General features: G+C 31.8%; 1 protein-coding gene across 1 annotated transcript; it reads left to right on the forward strand.

The window, feature by feature from the left end:
• Positions 1–8,403: 8,403 nt before the first annotated feature.
• Positions 8,404–15,045, forward strand: LOC148197983 (uncharacterized). Its single transcript, XM_088115117.1, has 2 exons — positions 8,404–8,828; positions 14,839–15,045. The coding sequence occupies exons 1-2, from the start codon at positions 8,432–8,434 to the stop codon at positions 14,868–14,870; spliced, it is 429 nt and encodes a 142-aa protein (XP_087971243.1). The 5' UTR covers positions 8,404–8,431; the 3' UTR covers positions 14,871–15,045.
• Positions 15,046–16,843: the final 1,798 nt, after the last annotated feature.

A 16,843-nucleotide genomic window follows, 5' to 3' on the forward strand; every position in this document is an offset into this window, starting at 1 on the left:
GCATAGGAAAGGGTGGAAATCATCACCACAAAATTTAGAAGTTGTCTGATCTAGTAAATTAAGAAAAATATATATACTTCTTTGGTAAAAAAAATTGACATAAACTAAGTTGTAATCATAATTACTTAATTTTAGTTCTAAAACACTTCTCATTTTTAATCAAATCAAATATACAAGTAAATTAATTCAAATGAACATTAAAAATTTAGGAAAATACAAATATTAAAACATAAAGATGAATAACTTAGAACACATGTACACAAGAATTTATTGAATTGCATCTAACACAAGAAATTAGCTCTTCGTAAATATATGAATAGCCAAAAGACCCAAAAAAGATGATTCAATAAGTCATGAGAAGAGTTTTAAATACTACAATCTATGTTTTAGGTTAAAGGGAAATTTTACGTATAAACCTTTCAGTTTTTCCCCAGTCTTTCAAAACTTAATGAAAATTTAATATTTTTACTTCTTTTATTAATTTATTCTAAATTATTGTATAGTTTAAAATAAAAATATTATTTTATTAATGTTGGATAAAAATAAAATAAAAAATATGATATTTTTGTATCGTTACACTAAGACAAAATAGTCTTCAAAAATGATATGATTGATAAAAGTCCCAAAATTTCCTTTTATCTCTAATTTTATTTGTTTATGTGGTGATACCAAAACTTAACATAAGTAATTTATTTTAATAAATGATGACACGTTTTAAAAGCCAATTTATTTTTATATTATAGTTTGAAACGTACAACTAAGGCTAAGTTCGTTGATCATTAGTTGAATAAGTGAATCTATAATTGCAAAAAAAAAAAGTAATCTCTCAACTCACTTATTATAAACTTTTTCATCTTTATATCAATATGCTCATTGTTCTTTTTCATTTTTAAGTGAAATTATTTCAAGAATTAATATTTATATGATCTTGTTTCGGAAAAAGTAAGATAGTTTATAAATTTAAATTTTTTTAGAGACATAATAAAAATAAATCAGAAAATAATACAAAATAAAATCATGATGAGACACCATAATTTAACATATTGATAAGTTAAGTGAAGATTCATTACAAAATCTTAATATTTGATAAAAATAAAAGTTCAAAACCAAAAGAATCTTCTATCAAATAATATAAATGCATATAATATGACCCAAAGTGTTTACATCGTTTTGATACATGTACAGGTACATAAGTTTAAGAAAACATTGAAACCCTAAAATAAAGACCAACACATAAAAATAACAAAAAACGAAAATTATATATGTAAATAATCACCCCACAAAACACAAACTAGCTCGCCTACAAATTTAACATCATGTAAAATTAAAATAAAATTACAATTTATTTAATTTTCTAAATTATTCTTCAATTGTATTCATGATTGTTCCTTCCTTTCATAAAAACTATAAGATTTAGGGAGACGTGTTTTGATCTTTGACATTTTCATATATCATTTGAATTGCAAATACTCTTCTTCAAGTTCTTCTCATACATGTTCGAGATAGTCCTCTATTATATCCTATTTTTTGAAAAAAAAAATGTTTTCAAATTCGTATCACTTGAAGATTCCTTATCGTTTCCCTTAGGCCTTGTTCACTTGAGTGGATTTGAGGGAGAGTAATTGAGGGGATTTGAGAGGATTTGAAAATAAATTTTTTTGTTGTTTATTTGAGTCAATTTGGAGATAAGTGAGAATGAATTTGGAAGTAAAGATTGTGACAATTAGTGTAGGATTAGATTGACGTGATAGATTAAAAAAATTTACTTCCAAATCCAATCTCATTTACCTCCAAATTCATTCAAATAATCAACAAAAAAATTATTTTCAAATCCTCTCAAATCTCCTCAATTACTCTCCCTCAAATCCACTCAAGTGAACAAGGCCTTAGAGAAAATTCAACCTGAATTCTAGAATTTGAAAATTCTCCTTATGTTTGGTAGTGTTAGAAGTAACTCCCTCCTTCTTAAATTTCTCCTTATCCCTCCATGATGTGGATGATTTATTCAGTAGCTCCTTATAGATGATTTTTGGAGTAGCTCCCCCCTTCTTAAATTTTTTTCTTACCATGTCCTTTTTGGAGAAAATTCAACCATGAATTCTAGAAGATCCTACACATAAAACAAACATGAATAAAAAAACACAAATCTAAAATAATCTAAAAGAAAAATTATACTAAAATGATATTTGGATCTTGTAAGGTCAATATCTTATTATCAAAGATTTTGAAGGTATGGTCAATTGTTTTTGGCCATATATTCTTGAAGGATTAACCTCAGAGTGTGGTAATTGATGTGGAAGAGTTATTGTTGTGCCACCTCCAGGGTAAGAGTCCTTATAGTTCGATATTAATACATGTATTTGGATGGTCATTCTAGAGTTAAATAGTGAGATGTATATCAACCTTATTAGTTGTTGATAATTAAATTATAAGTTGATGTTTGTAAAAAATTATGTTCATTCTCTGATAACATTAGCTTACCATTTTGTGTTTGATTGTTCTTTTGTTTGCAACGATCATTTGTATGATGTGAGCATATGAAGAACCTTTTTTGGATCAGCTGTTAGGTGGTAAAGATGAAGCAGAGGAATGACTTCTTTTACATTTAGTTATATATATATATATATTCTTTTGACAAACCTCGTCCTGCACTTTAGTTTAAGTATATAAGATTTGTTGGGTTTTTCTTCTCTTGTGTATATCTTACTATTAAAGTTATATTTGGATAATTTTAATAGTTTCATATACGCATTATATTTCTAATTTTATTAAATATGTGGTGAATCCTACAATAATGATAATACTATTAAAAATATGGAATTCTACTGTTCTCATTCAAAATAGTAATTTTAATCTATATACACAGAAATTTTATAACTTATAAAAAACATTATAAGTTAAAACGAAGAATAATATTATAATACAAATTAAATTACTTAAGATGAATTCAAAACATTTATTTATTTATTTATTAAAAGATCTTGATAGATGATGAATTTAGTTCATTTTATTAGGATACAAACAAAGTCATGATAAAACATTACGTGGACATAAGTTTATATACACATAAGATATCTTTTCTATTTGGTAAGAGGTCTTTCAGAGGGGTACTAAAAGCAAATTTGTGAGGGCTTGACTCAAAGTAGACAATATCTTACCTGTAGAGTCCTATGTATATGTCGAATCTCCCTACAATTTGTTTTATATTATTTTTTTTAAAACTTTTTCTTAGTGCATGTCAATGCGAGTCTCAAGTAAGTGCATGTCAATGCGAGTCTCAAGTCAATGTCACGTATTAGTGTCTTATATTTAATTTAGTCACAATTTTCCTTTGTTTTGTTCAATTTAGTCTCAATTTTTGTTAATTTTTTTCAGTTTAGTTCCAACCTTGTTCCTCCCTAAATTAAGACCAAATTTAATTTTTATTAAAATTCACATTTTTGTTAAATATTTCTTTCATTATTTTTAATCCAATCCTAACTATATTATTGCAATATAATTATTAGATTTGTCTTGATTTTTTTTACACGTAAAAAATAGGATTAGAGTTAGTTTATAAATAATGATTTTTTTTTCTAACTTTAAAAATGATAACAAATTTTCCTTATAATTTTAAAAATAAATTAGGATTTTCTACTAATTTTTGAAATTAATGAATTTTTCCCCTTATAATTTTAGAACTAATGAAGATTTCCTTCTAATTTTAAAAATAGTGAAGTATTTTTCTTCTAATTTTAAAACTAATGAACAATTTTTGTTCTAATTTGAAAAATAAAAAAGAATTTTTCTTCTAATTTTAAAAATAATGAAGAATTTTCCTTCTAATTTTAAAAATAATGAAGAATTTTTGTTATAATTTCAAAAATAAAGAAGATTTTTCCTTCTAACTTTAAAATAATGAAGAATTTTTGTTATAATTTCAAAAATAATGAAGATTTTTCCTTCTAATTTTAAAGAAAATGAAGAATTTCCCTTCTAATTAAAAAAAATGAAGAATTTTGTCAGAATCCTTAAATTCTGTAGAGTAGTGGAAGCCAGGAGGAGGGGTGAGAATTTAGAAATTCAGAAAGTGGAAGACAGGTGTGAGCAGCAGAGTGGACCGATCGGTTTTTTACGGTAGTATTTAAGGGAAAATTTCAAATCAGGTGCCACTTTCTACATGCAATTTCTTCCCTAACTTTCTAAAAACTCATTTTTCTCCTCTTCTCTCTAACTTCTCTCTAAAAATATCATACTTTCCTCCACTGATTTCACGTTTTCCTTCATCTGATCATTCATCAGAGGGTGTTTGAGGTTTGCTGGTGGCAAAGGTTCTCTTTTCAATCGGTCAAGTGGTGCTTTGAGCTGGTAGGTCTTTCTACTTTTAAGAAAGTTTAATTTTGGGCACATGCAAACCAAGTTTCTGTTTGCATGTGTTTATCTTCTTCTTCTTCGTCATCTCTGATCAAGTTTATGAACTTGTGGGTGATCCGTTTTCTTCAAAACAGTGAATCTTAGCTTTTGAGAGTTTGGTGTTGGGCAAAGGAATTTTGTGTTGTGAGCGTTCTTCTGTTACGAGGTAAGGGAAGCTATTCAATTTGATTGTTGTTGTGATGATTATGTGTATGTGTGATATTGAATGATTTGATGATTTGTATATGTTGTATGAAGTATTCCATTCATGGGTTTTGGGTGGTTCTGTATAAGTCTGTAGGGATTTTGCAGAATTATGCAAAAAAGCTATGTGTTCGGTCTCGACCGTTCGATCATGGTCAGTTAATAAATTATCAATAGAGTTAGCATTTTAGCCTTACCAGTGCATGACCGCTCGATTTTTAGGGAGTGATTGATATATCAAGTGTTGATGGTTATGTCTTTATGATCAGTCTTATTAGATTAGGTATTTTGGTTAGTGATAGTTCATATATTATTAGTAGATCTTGTAAGATCCTTGAAAATATTTGTATGTTAAAATGTAAGATCCATGAAAAAAAAAATATTTATAATAGTAAATTTTAACATTTTATTAGTAATAATAATTTTAATGGATAGAAAAATGTAAATTTTTGGATATAAAGTTATAGTAATTTTAGAGGGAGAGCTTCAAATTTTTGATAACTTATTTAGGATTTTTTTTTTTTTTTTTTTTTTTAGAAATGTGAATAGTGAATAGTAAATAGTAAATAGTAAATAGTGAATAGTGAATAGTGAATAGTTAAAAAAAAAATATTAAAATAAATTATGGAAGAGAACACTCCACGTAGAAGTAATCATTTAGAGATAAGAATGGTGAATAAAAAATAATTTTTGAATAGTAAAAATGAATAGTAAAAGTGAATAGTAAAAATGAATAGTAAAAATGAATAGTAAAATTTTTGGCTATAAATAGCCAAGGGGGGGAGGCTGAAGATTTACACCAAAATTCTAGAGAAATTGTGAGAGAAGAGAGTTAGAGGAAATTCTAGTTAAAGAGGGGAAATTCTGGAAGTTTCCGGAGAACGGTTTGAGAAGAGGAAACTAAGTCTGGAATAGAGGTAAGGGAAGCTAAGTTTGAGTATTTCTTTTTGTATTATCTTGAGTCTTGAATATGCTATATTTTTCTTTTGTCTGATTTTAAATCTTAAATATGGAGTATTTTGTTTCTGTATGATTTTGAATTTTAAATGAGAATATGTTTTTTTGTGTGTTAATATCCAAGTGTGAAAATTTTAAAATGTGATATTGATTATGTTATGTCAATTGTATGTTATTAGTGGTTTATTTTTTTTTTGGAAGGATTAGAAATTGTCTAACCGGCTCTGCCAGATTCAATTTCTTGTTTCCCCAAACATTTTATTGTTTTCCTTATTTATTTTTATTGTATTTTGGAAGGATTAGAAATTGTCTAACCGGCTCTGCCAGATTCAATTTCTTGATTCCCCAAATTTTTTTTATTTCCTTCCGTATTTATTTTATTACATTTTTGGAAGGATTAGAAGTTGTCTAACCGGCTCTGCCAGATTCAACTTCTTGTTTCCCCAAACTATTTATTTCTTTACTTATTTATTTTATTGCATTTTTGGAAGGATTAGAAGTTGTCTAACCGGCTCTGCCAGATTCAACTTCTTATTTCCCCAGACATGTATTGTTCTTGTTATTTAATTATATTGTATTGATGGATGGATTAGAAGTTGTCTAACCGACTCTGCCAGATTCAACTTCTTGTTTCCCCATGAATTTTTATATTAAGATTATTGTTATGATTGTCAAATATTGTATTCTTCTATGACCATTTATAGTAATGTTTTATTATTGTTAATTGTTTATAATTATCTTGTATGAATTCTATTATGGATGTTTATTGTAATGATTTTATTGAATGAGTTTGTTGGCTGAAATTAATCTTGTTGGAAGGTTTGGAATAAGGGTTCTGTAATAGCTTGTATATTGGTATTAAATATATATACAGTGTTTGAGGTTGTTGTGAGAGGAAGTAAAATTAGGCATTTTAAGATTTAGAGCATAAGAAAACAAGGTAGATAAATTAAATAAATAAATTGTTAATTATTGAAGGCCTCCCTTTGTTGGTAGGATAGAGGAACCTTAAAAACCTGAGTTGGCACATCCCTGATCATAGAGCAGCCCTGGCCTGGTCCAGTCAGTTGTGACTAGTCATATGTGCTGGCGTCGAAGGTGAGTTTGATGCGTTCAGACATCTGGGTCCTCTCCGGTGACCAATTGGGGTAAAGAAAAATCTCTACTAGTATGAAAATAAAATAAAACAAGTTGATTGTAGATGCATAATATTATCATGATAAAAATTTCATATATATTTTATTTATCATTACATTGAGCCCAGACTTTAATATGTAGTTCCTAAGATATGTTGATGTATTTTGGTTGATCCATGATCTTTGTTCGGTGAAAATATGTTGAGTTATACTCGTTATGGGCAAAATGAGTTTATAATATGAAGCATGATATCTGGCAATGTGTTTAATTTATCGATACCAAAACGGGTTATTATGAATTCATGATTAAAGAATGAACATGATTGAGTTAGGTGGATAAGAGGGTATGAATTGTTGGTTTTTATGAAATGTTGGAGTGGATATGAGAAATCATTACTTATAAAATGATGTTTACTACCGGGAGTAGTATGTTCGAGTTATACCATGAGAGTTTGGTATGAGCAAAGTAACACCTGAGATTTTTGGAAGCAGGCAGAGAGGGGTCTGACCATAAGGCTTCAGAAAGTAAGACATAGTATGTAAGTGAGGCTTAAGGAAGCAGGCAGAGAGCGGTCTGACCATAAGGCTTCATGAGTAAGCATGGTACACTTGTAAGATTTATGGAAATGAGAAAGATGATTTTGATAATGATGAATTAATGACATCGGAATAATGATATTTTATCAATTGCAGAAATACCTGATTTTAATATTTTTGTTACAAGTTTAATGATTTTATGATATGGTTGGCTTACCCTTATTTGTTTGTACTATGATCATATAACTCATGTTATATGTGATTAGATAATGTTGCAGATGCGGTTGAAAAAGCTTAGAGATGAGAGAGATGCGGGGAAAAACTTTCAGGGATTTTTGTAAAAAGAATAAATTTGTATTGGGAAGATTATGTTGTGTAAAATTTATAAGTTGAAATTTCAATGGTGAAGACTATATTGTTTAAAGTTTGTAAGTTTGGTATTGTACTTTGAAGTAATTGAAATAAGGTTTGATTGTTTATATGAGATATCAAATTAATTTAGTCTCTACTATCAGTAATACCCTTTAAAATATTCGGGTGTTACATTATGGTATCAGAGCAATGGTTTTCGAAAGTATTTTGGGACTATGGGGAGTGAAATTATTATTCTTAGTAAAACTATTAATGGTTATGATGAAAATGACTATTTGGAGGAAATTGATATCATATGCTAAATTGTATTGTTATCTTTTTGAAGAAATCATTTAAACTCGACAAAGATGCAGCAACAACAAGTTGATCAAGTACCTCAAAATCATTCTAGCTTGAATGACTTCTTAAGGCATGATCCAACTAAATTTAATGGGGAGGCTACTCCTGATGAGGCTGACTCTTGGCTAAGGCAGAACGAGAAGATTTTTCGGGTAATAACTTGCTCAGAAGAACAAAAATTAACTTATGCATCATTTCTTTTGGTGGGTGAGGCTGAATATTGGTGGGAAAGTATGCAACAGTTGATGACGGTTCGTGGTAAGACTGTGAATTGGGAGAACTTTAAGATAAGGTTCTTGGAAAAATATTTTCCAAACAGTGCAAAATTTGCAAGGGAGGCGGAGTTTCTGACCTTACAACAAAGAAGGTTATCAGTACAAGAGTACGTAGTAAAATTTAACTATCTCTCGAGGTTTTATACTCAGAATATCACAGAAGAATGGAGATGTCGAAAATTCGAGGGAGGACTAAGGCATGAACTGAAGAAGGTACTTATGCCATTGGAAATACAAGAGTTTCCAGCATTGGTAGAGAAAGCCAGAATGATAGAATTGTTGGAGTTTGATCCAAGTAGAGTTTCCAGACTTGCAAAGGGAGAATCTTCAATGAAATTCAACAAGAAACCTTATGAAAAACCACAATTATCATATCGAGGAACAGTGAAGTGTTTTGAGTGTGGAGGGGCACATTTCAGACGTGACTGCCCTAAACTTACTGGGGAAAGAATTGAAGGGAAGAGATGTTTCATCTGCAATGATCCGGGACACTTTGCTAATGTCTGTCCAAAGAAAAAGAAGGTGGGAGAACCACAACAACAAGATTCTGCTGAAGTAAAGCCCCGGGCAACAGGAAGAGTATTCGCAATGTCTGCAGAAGAGGCTACTAAGCCAGGTACATTAATCTTACACACCTGTATGCTGTTAGGAGAATGCGTATATGTTTTGTTTGACTCTGGAGCCACACACTCCTTTATATCCCTAGCATGTCTAGAAAGACTCGGATTACCGATGCTTGATCTAGGGTGTGAATTAGTAGTTTCTACACCAGCATCGGGACCAGTTACGACCAGTTCAGTCTGTGTCGGATGCCCGATCCAAATTGCAGGACGCAAGTTCAAAGTGAACTTGATCTGCTTACCCCTTCAAAATCTAGACATTATTTTAGGAATGGATTGGTTGACTGCCAATCACGTTCTTATTGATTGTGGGAAACAAAAGATAGAGTTTCTAAATTTGAACAATTTAGAACTAAGCTCAACTCGAGTCGCTGCGAAGGATATCAAAGATGGAGCTACCTGCTATGTGGTGTTAGCTCAGGAGAAAAGAGAGAATACTGAAGAACAAATCATCGGAATACCTGTGGTAGAAGAATATGTTGATGTTTTTCCAGAAGAAGTGCCAGGTTTACCACCTAGTCGAGAGATCGATTTCACAATAGATCTAGTGCCCGGAGCTGGCCCGGTTTCTATGGCTCCATACAGAATGGCTCCTGCCGAACTAGCAGAGTTGAAAAAGCAAATCGAAGATCTGTTGGAGAAGAAGTTTATCCGTCCAAGTGTGTCTCCATGGGGAGCTCCTGTATTGATGGTGAAGAAGAAGGATGGAAGTTCAAGGTTGTGCGTGGATTATCGACAGTTGAACAAGGTTACAATAAAGAACAAGTATCCTTTGCCAAGAATCGATGATCTATTAGATCAGTTGAGAGGAGCAGAGGTGTTTTCAAAAATTGATCTCAGATCTGGTTACCATCAGATTCTTGTCAAGACGGAAGATGTACAAAAGACGGCTTTCAGATCTCGCTATGGACACTTTGAGTACGTGGTAATGCCGTTTGGTGTGACGAATGCCCCAGCGATTTTTATGGACTACATGAACAGAATATTTCGGTCATGTTTAGATAAGTTCGTGGTAGTATTTATCGACGATATTCTTATCTATTCAGAGAATAAGGAAAAGCATGCAGAACACTTGAGGGTGGCGTTGGAAATTTTAAGAAAACATCAACTGTATGGGAAACTATCAAAGTGTGAGTTCTGGATAGAGAAAGTACAATTTTTGGGTCATGTGATTTCTGCTCAAGGAATCTCAGTGGATCCAGCAAAAGTGGAAGCTGTGCTAAAGTGGGAGCGGCCGAAAACTGTAACTGAAGTACGAAGTTTTGTAGGATTAGCCGGTTATTACCGACGTTTTGTCGAAGGGTTTTCCAAGATTGTAGGTCCTCTAACTCAGTTAACTCGTAAAGATCAACCATTTCTGTGGACTGACAAGTGCGAAGCCAGTTTTGAAAATATGAAGCAACGACTAACGTCAGCACCAGTATTAATCATTCCAGACTCTAGCAAATCTTTTGAGGTGTACTGCGATGCATCATATCAAGGATTGGGGTGCGTTCTAATGCAAGGAAGGAGACCTGTAGCTTATGCATCTAGGCAGTTAAAAGCGCATGAGAAGAACTACCCAACGCATGACATCGAACTTGCAGCAGTAGTATTTGCATTAAAGACATGGAGACACTACCTCTATGGGGCAAGTTTCCAAGTTTTTAGTGACCATAAGAGTCTAAAGTATTTGTTCGATCAAAAGGAATTGAACATGCGACAAAGAAGATGGATGGAATATATGAAGGACTATGACTTCGAGCTTTTATATCACCCAGGAAAAGCCAATGTGGTGGCAGATGCATTGAGTAGGAGACAAGCTCAGATAACAACGATGATGGTGAAGGAATTAGAACTGTTAGAAAAGTTACGTGATATGAACTTGGGGTTGCAGTTAAACCCAGATCACATATGGTGTAGTCATTTAGTAATCACTAGTGACTTCTTAGAACAAGTGAAGGTTGAGCAGTCGATGGATCAAGAGTTGCAGCAAAAGATCAGGTTGTTGGACACCGATCAAGCTAAGGAGTTCGTTCTAAGTAAAGATGGCATACTTCGATTTAAAAACAGAGTGTGTATCCCTGCAAAGAGTGAATTAAAACATTTAATTTTAGACGAAGGCCATAAAAGTCGTCTTAGCATACATCCAGGTATGACTAAGATGTATAAGGACCTGAAAGAGTCATTTTGGTGGAATGGAATGAAGAGGGATGTGGCCGAGTTTGTAGCAGCCTGCTTGGTGTGTCAAAAAGCAAAAGTGGAGCATCAAAAACCGGGAGGGATGTTACGACAGTTAGACATTCCTCAATGGAAGTGGGACAGTATCTCGATGGACTTTGTAACACATTTACCAAAATCATCAAAAGGTCACGATTCTATCTGGGTTATCGTTGATAGACTAACCAAGAGCGCTCACTTTTTGCCTATTAATCAACGTATGTCACTAGAAAAGCTGACGGAGTTATACATCGGGGAAGTAGTGAGGTTGCATGGCATACCTACAAGCATTGTGTCAGACAGAGATCCAAGGTTTACTTCAAGGTTTTGGCAGACGCTACAGAAGGCTCTGGGAACACAGTTGAAGATGAGTTCGGCTTATCACCCTCAGACTGATGGTCAAACAGAAAGGACTATTCAATCTTTGGAGGATTTGCTGAGAACTTGTGTATTAGATCATCTTGGAAGTTGGAATGAGATACTACCATTAGTAGAATTTACTTACAACAACAGTTATCATTCCAGTATTGGTATGCCACCATATGAAGCTTTATATGGAAGAAGATGTAGAACACCGTTGTGTTGGTTTCAAGATGGGGAAGCACTGACAGTGGGACCCGAGCTATTACAACAAACCACAGAAAAAATAAAATTAGTCCAAGATCGGATGAAAGCAACTCAAAGTAGACAAAAGTCATATGCCGACAAAAGAAGAAGACCGTTAGAATTTGAAGAAGGAGATCATGTATTCTTACGAGTAACGCCAACTACAGGAGTCGGGAGAGCTATCAAGATGAGGAAACTGACACCAAAATTTCTCGGACCGTATCAAATTCTCAAAAAGATTGGGCCAGTGGCTTATGAGATAGCACTACCACCTCGATTGACATATTTGCATAACGTTTTTCATGTATCCCAACTGAGGAAGTATATTCCAGATCCAAAGCATGTGTTAGAAGTTGATGAAATTCAGGTCAAGGAAAATTTAACAATGGAAGTTGGCCCAGTGCGTATACTAGATGTTCAAATGAAAAAGTTAAGAGGGAAGGATATTCGCACGGTAAAGGTACTTTGGAATGAAGACACACAGGAAATGACTTGGGAATTGGAAGAATTTATGATAAAGGAATATCCATATCTCTTTTGTAAGTAATTTTTTTTTTTTGTTAAATAGTCTTTGTTTAAATAAATAATTTTCGAGGGCGAAAATAATTGTTGTTGGGGAGATTGTAAGATCCTTGAAAATATTTGTATGTTAAAATGTAAGATCCATGAAAAAAAAAATATTTATAATAGTAAATTTTAACATTTTATTAGTAATAATAATTTTAATGGATAGAAAAATGTAAATTTTTGGATATAAAGTTATAGTAATTTTAGAGGGAGAGCTTCAAATTTTTGATAACTTATTTAGGATTTTTTTTTTTTTTTTTTTTTTTTTTTTTTAGAAATGTGAATAGTGAATAGTAAATAGTAAATAGTAAATAGTGAATAGTGAATAGTGAATAGTTAAAAAAAAAATATTAAAATAAATTATGGAAGAGAACACTCCACGTAGAAGTAATCATTTAGAGATAAGAATGGTGAATAAAAAATAATTTTTGAATAGTAAAAATGAATAGTAAAAGTGAATAGTAAAAATGAATAGTAAAAATGAATAGTAAAATTTTTGGCTATAAATAGCCAAGGGGGGGAGGCTGAAGATTTACACCAAAATTCTAGAGAAATTGTGAGAGAAGAGAGTTAGAGGAAATTCTAGTTAAAGAGGGGAAATTCTGGAAGTTTCCGGAGAACGGTTTGAGAAGAGGAAACTAAGTCTGGAATAGAGGTAAGGGAAGCTAACTTTGAGTATTTCTTTTTGTATTATCTTGAGTCTTGAATATGCTATATTTTTCTTTTGTCTGATTTTAAATCTTAAATATGGAGTATTTTGTTTCTGTATGATTTTGAATTTTAAATGAGAATATGTTTTTTTGTGTGTTAATATCCAAGTGTGAAAATTTTAAAATGTGATATTGATTATGTTATGTCAATTGTATGTTATTAGTGGTTTATTTTTTTTTTGGAAGGATTAGAAATTGTCTAACCGGCTCTGCCAGATTCAATTTCTTGTTTCCCCAAACATTTTACTGTTTTCCTTATTTATTTTTATTGTATTTTGGAAGGATTAGAAATTGTCTAACCGGCTCTGCCAGATTCAATTTCTTGATTCCCCAAATTTTTTTTATTTCCTTCCGTATTTATTTTATTACATTTTTGGAAGGATTAGAAGTTGTCTAACCGGCTCTGCCAGATTCAACTTCTTGTTTCCCCAAACTATTTATTTCTTTACTTATTTATTTTATTGCATTTTTGGAAGGATTAGAAGTTGTCTAACCGGCTCTGCCAGATTCAACTTCTTATTTCCCCAGACATGTATTGTTCTTGTTATTTAATTATATTGTATTGATGGATGGATTAGAAGTTGTCTAACCGGCTCTGCCAGATTCAACTTCTTGTTTCCCCATGAATTTTTATATTAAGATTATTGTTATGATTGTCAAATATTGTATTCTTCTATGACCATTTATAGTAATGTTTTATTATTGTTAATTGTTTATAATTATCTTGTATGAATTCTATTATGGATGTTTATTGTAATGATTTTATTGAATGAGTTTGTTGGCTGAAATTAATCTTGTTGGAAGGTTTGGAATAAGGGTTCTGTAATAGCTTGTATATTGGTATTAAATATATATACAGTGTTTGAGGTTGTTGTGAGAGGAAGTAAAATTAGGCATTTTAAGATTTAGAGCATAAGAAAACAAGGTAGATAAATTAAATAAATAAATTGTTAATTATTGAAGGCCTCCCTTTGTTGGTAGGATAGAGGAACCTTAAAAACCTGAGTTGGCACATCCCTGATCATAGAGCAGCCCTGGCCTGGTCCAGTCAGTTGTGACTAGTCATATGTGCTGGCGTCGAAGGTGAGTTTGATGCGTTCAGACATTTGGGTCCTCTCCGGTGACCAATTGGGGTAAAGAAAAATCTCTACTAGTATGAAAATAAAATAAAACAAGTTGATTGTAGATGCATAATATTATCATGATAAAAATTTCATATATATTTTATTTATCATTACATTGAGCCCAGACTTTAATATGTAGTTCCTAAGATATGTTGATGTATTTTGGTTGATCCATGATCTTTGTTCGGTGAAAATATGTTGAGTTATACTCGTTATGGGCAAAATGAGTTTATAATATGAAGCATGATATCTGGCAATGTGTTTAATTTATCGATACCAAAACGGGTTATTATGAATTCATGATTAAAGAATGAACATGATTGAGTTAGGTGGATAAGAGGGTATGAATTGTTGGTTTTTATGAAATGTTGGAGTGGATATGAGAAATCATTACTTATAAAATGATGTTTACTACCGGGAGTAGTATGTTCGAGTTATACCATGAGAGTTTGGTATGAGCAAAGTAACACCTGAGATTTTTGGAAGCAGGCAGAGAGGGGTCTGACCATAAGGCTTCAGAAAGTAAGACATAGTATGTAAGTGAGGCTTAAGGAAGCAGGCAGAGAGCGGTCTGACCATAAGGCTTCATGAGTAAGCATGGTACACTTGTAAGATTTATGGAAATGAGAAAGATGATTTTGATAATGATGAATTAATGACATCGGAATAATGATATTTTATCAATTGCAGAAATACCTGATTTTAATATTTTTGTTACAAGTTTAATGATTTTATGATATGGTTGGCTTACCCTTATTTGTTTGTACTATGATCATATAACTCATGTTATATGTGATTAGATAATGTTGCAGATGCGGTTGAAAAAGCTTAGAGATGAGAGAGATGCGGGGAAAAACTTTCAGGGATTTTTGTAAAAAGAATAAATTTGTATTGGGAAGATTATGTTGTGTAAAATTTATAAGTTGAAATTTCAATGGTGAAGACTATATTGTTTAAAGTTTGTAAGTTTGGTATTGTACTTTGAAGTAATTGAAATAAAGTTTGATTGTTTATATGAGATATCAAATTAATTTAGTCTCTACTATCAGTAATACCCTTTAAAATATTCGGGTGTTACAGATCTCGTACTTGTAATAGGCTTAAAATATGTTTGTTTATAATTGGATACAAGTTTATGTATGATTCAGCCATAATGTCTTAACGTTCGGTTTCTTTAAAAGTATTAAGTTTGAGGAATAGTTTGTAGGAGTAATTATAAGTGTTCGGATTAAGTTGTAAGTATTCGTCTTAGGAAATACCGTTCGGTTTTACATCAATAGTTCAGTTAATTATAAAGGTTCGGTCTTAGTTCTAGTGTTTGGTTTCGTAAGTTAGGGAGTTTCCGTTTGGTAGTATTCAGGGATTTTTGTAGTTACCATTTGGTCTTACACCAAGGGTCCAGTAATTATAAGTGTTCGGTATAAGCTCTAGGTGTTCGGTTTTGTCATAGTTAGTGAGTTTTCGTTCGATTGTACTCAAGGGCTGGTTGTTATCGTTCGGTCTTACTTTATGAATGATTATTTGGTCTTTAAATGTTAGTTTTCACTAGTTGATTCTGATTTATTCAAATGGTTGTATTGATCAATTGAGTATGAAAATTATGTTGATATTCAAATAAGGTATGTGTTTCAAGTAACATGGAAGAGAATTCCAAGAAGGAATGTCTCAGTGAAAGGTGTATTGAAGTGGTAAAGTATGAATGTGGATAGTGAAATCCACGGAGTTCATCATGATATTCTAATGATTACCAATTCTCAAGTAGAGATGGGTAATGCATTGTGTGAGAATGGCAGGAGGTCCTAGCTCATAGGTTCTTGGGTGAGTTATAACGAACTAACATCGGGTGACAGCTGATGGTTTTCCAGTTACTACACCACCCGAGTGCATGAACAACCTCAAGCTACATATTCATACAATCTTGATGGTCAAGTCAAGTGTTCGGTTTATGCATGTATTATGGGGTTAAATTTGTATATGTCTATTTGCATTGATTTTGGTATGCTATAGTATTCGGCTTTGTATTGTTTGTACTTGAATGAATTGTATGTATGCATGCCCAATTAAATTGCAGTAGCTTACCCTTATTTCCTGTTTTGTCCATGTTATCGTTCGGTTTATCTTGCGATGATCATCCTTTTTGGATGTGAGCAGAGGGGGAAGATTTTACGTTGGAACAGGAGCTGGATGGCGAGACTCCTGCTGAATAGGTCATGATCGTTCAGTCATAGTTGTGTTAATAGTTTTGGGTGAATCGTTCGGTCACCATTTTCATTCTGTAAATATAATCATTCGATTATGTATATAGTTTTGTAGTAGTATAAGGTGTGTTTATAAAGGTTTAAATTTTATGATTATTTGTAATAATTGAAAGTTTAACTTTATCAATGGAGTATTGTTCTATCATATTGTTAAATGATGACACATATACATAGTTTTGTATGCTATATTTTTGGGATGTTACAATTTTCCTTCTAATTTTAAAAGTTTATGAAAAATTCCTCTTCTAATTTTAGAAATAACGAAGAATTTTTCTTTTAATTTAAAAAATAACGAAGACTTGTTTTTATCTAATTTTAAAAATATTTAAGAATTTTTTTTTAAAATTTAAAGTTGGGATTGAATTAAACAAAACTACCGAAATTTTGGACAAAATTGATGAAAATTGTGATTCAATTAAACATAAGCCAGTAACATGTGATATTGATACTGACACAGTTACTTAACACGTGACATTTACACTGATTTGACACATGACACTAATATTGTCACGTGACACAATGTTGTAGACAATTTTTTTAAATTAAA

The sequence above is a fragment of the Vigna umbellata genome, chromosome 5 (genome assembly GCF_029865625.1).
Source record: "Vigna umbellata cultivar VRB3 chromosome 5, Vumbellata_1.0, whole genome shotgun sequence".
In the NCBI taxonomy this organism is placed as follows: domain Eukaryota; kingdom Viridiplantae; phylum Streptophyta; class Magnoliopsida; order Fabales; family Fabaceae; genus Vigna; species Vigna umbellata.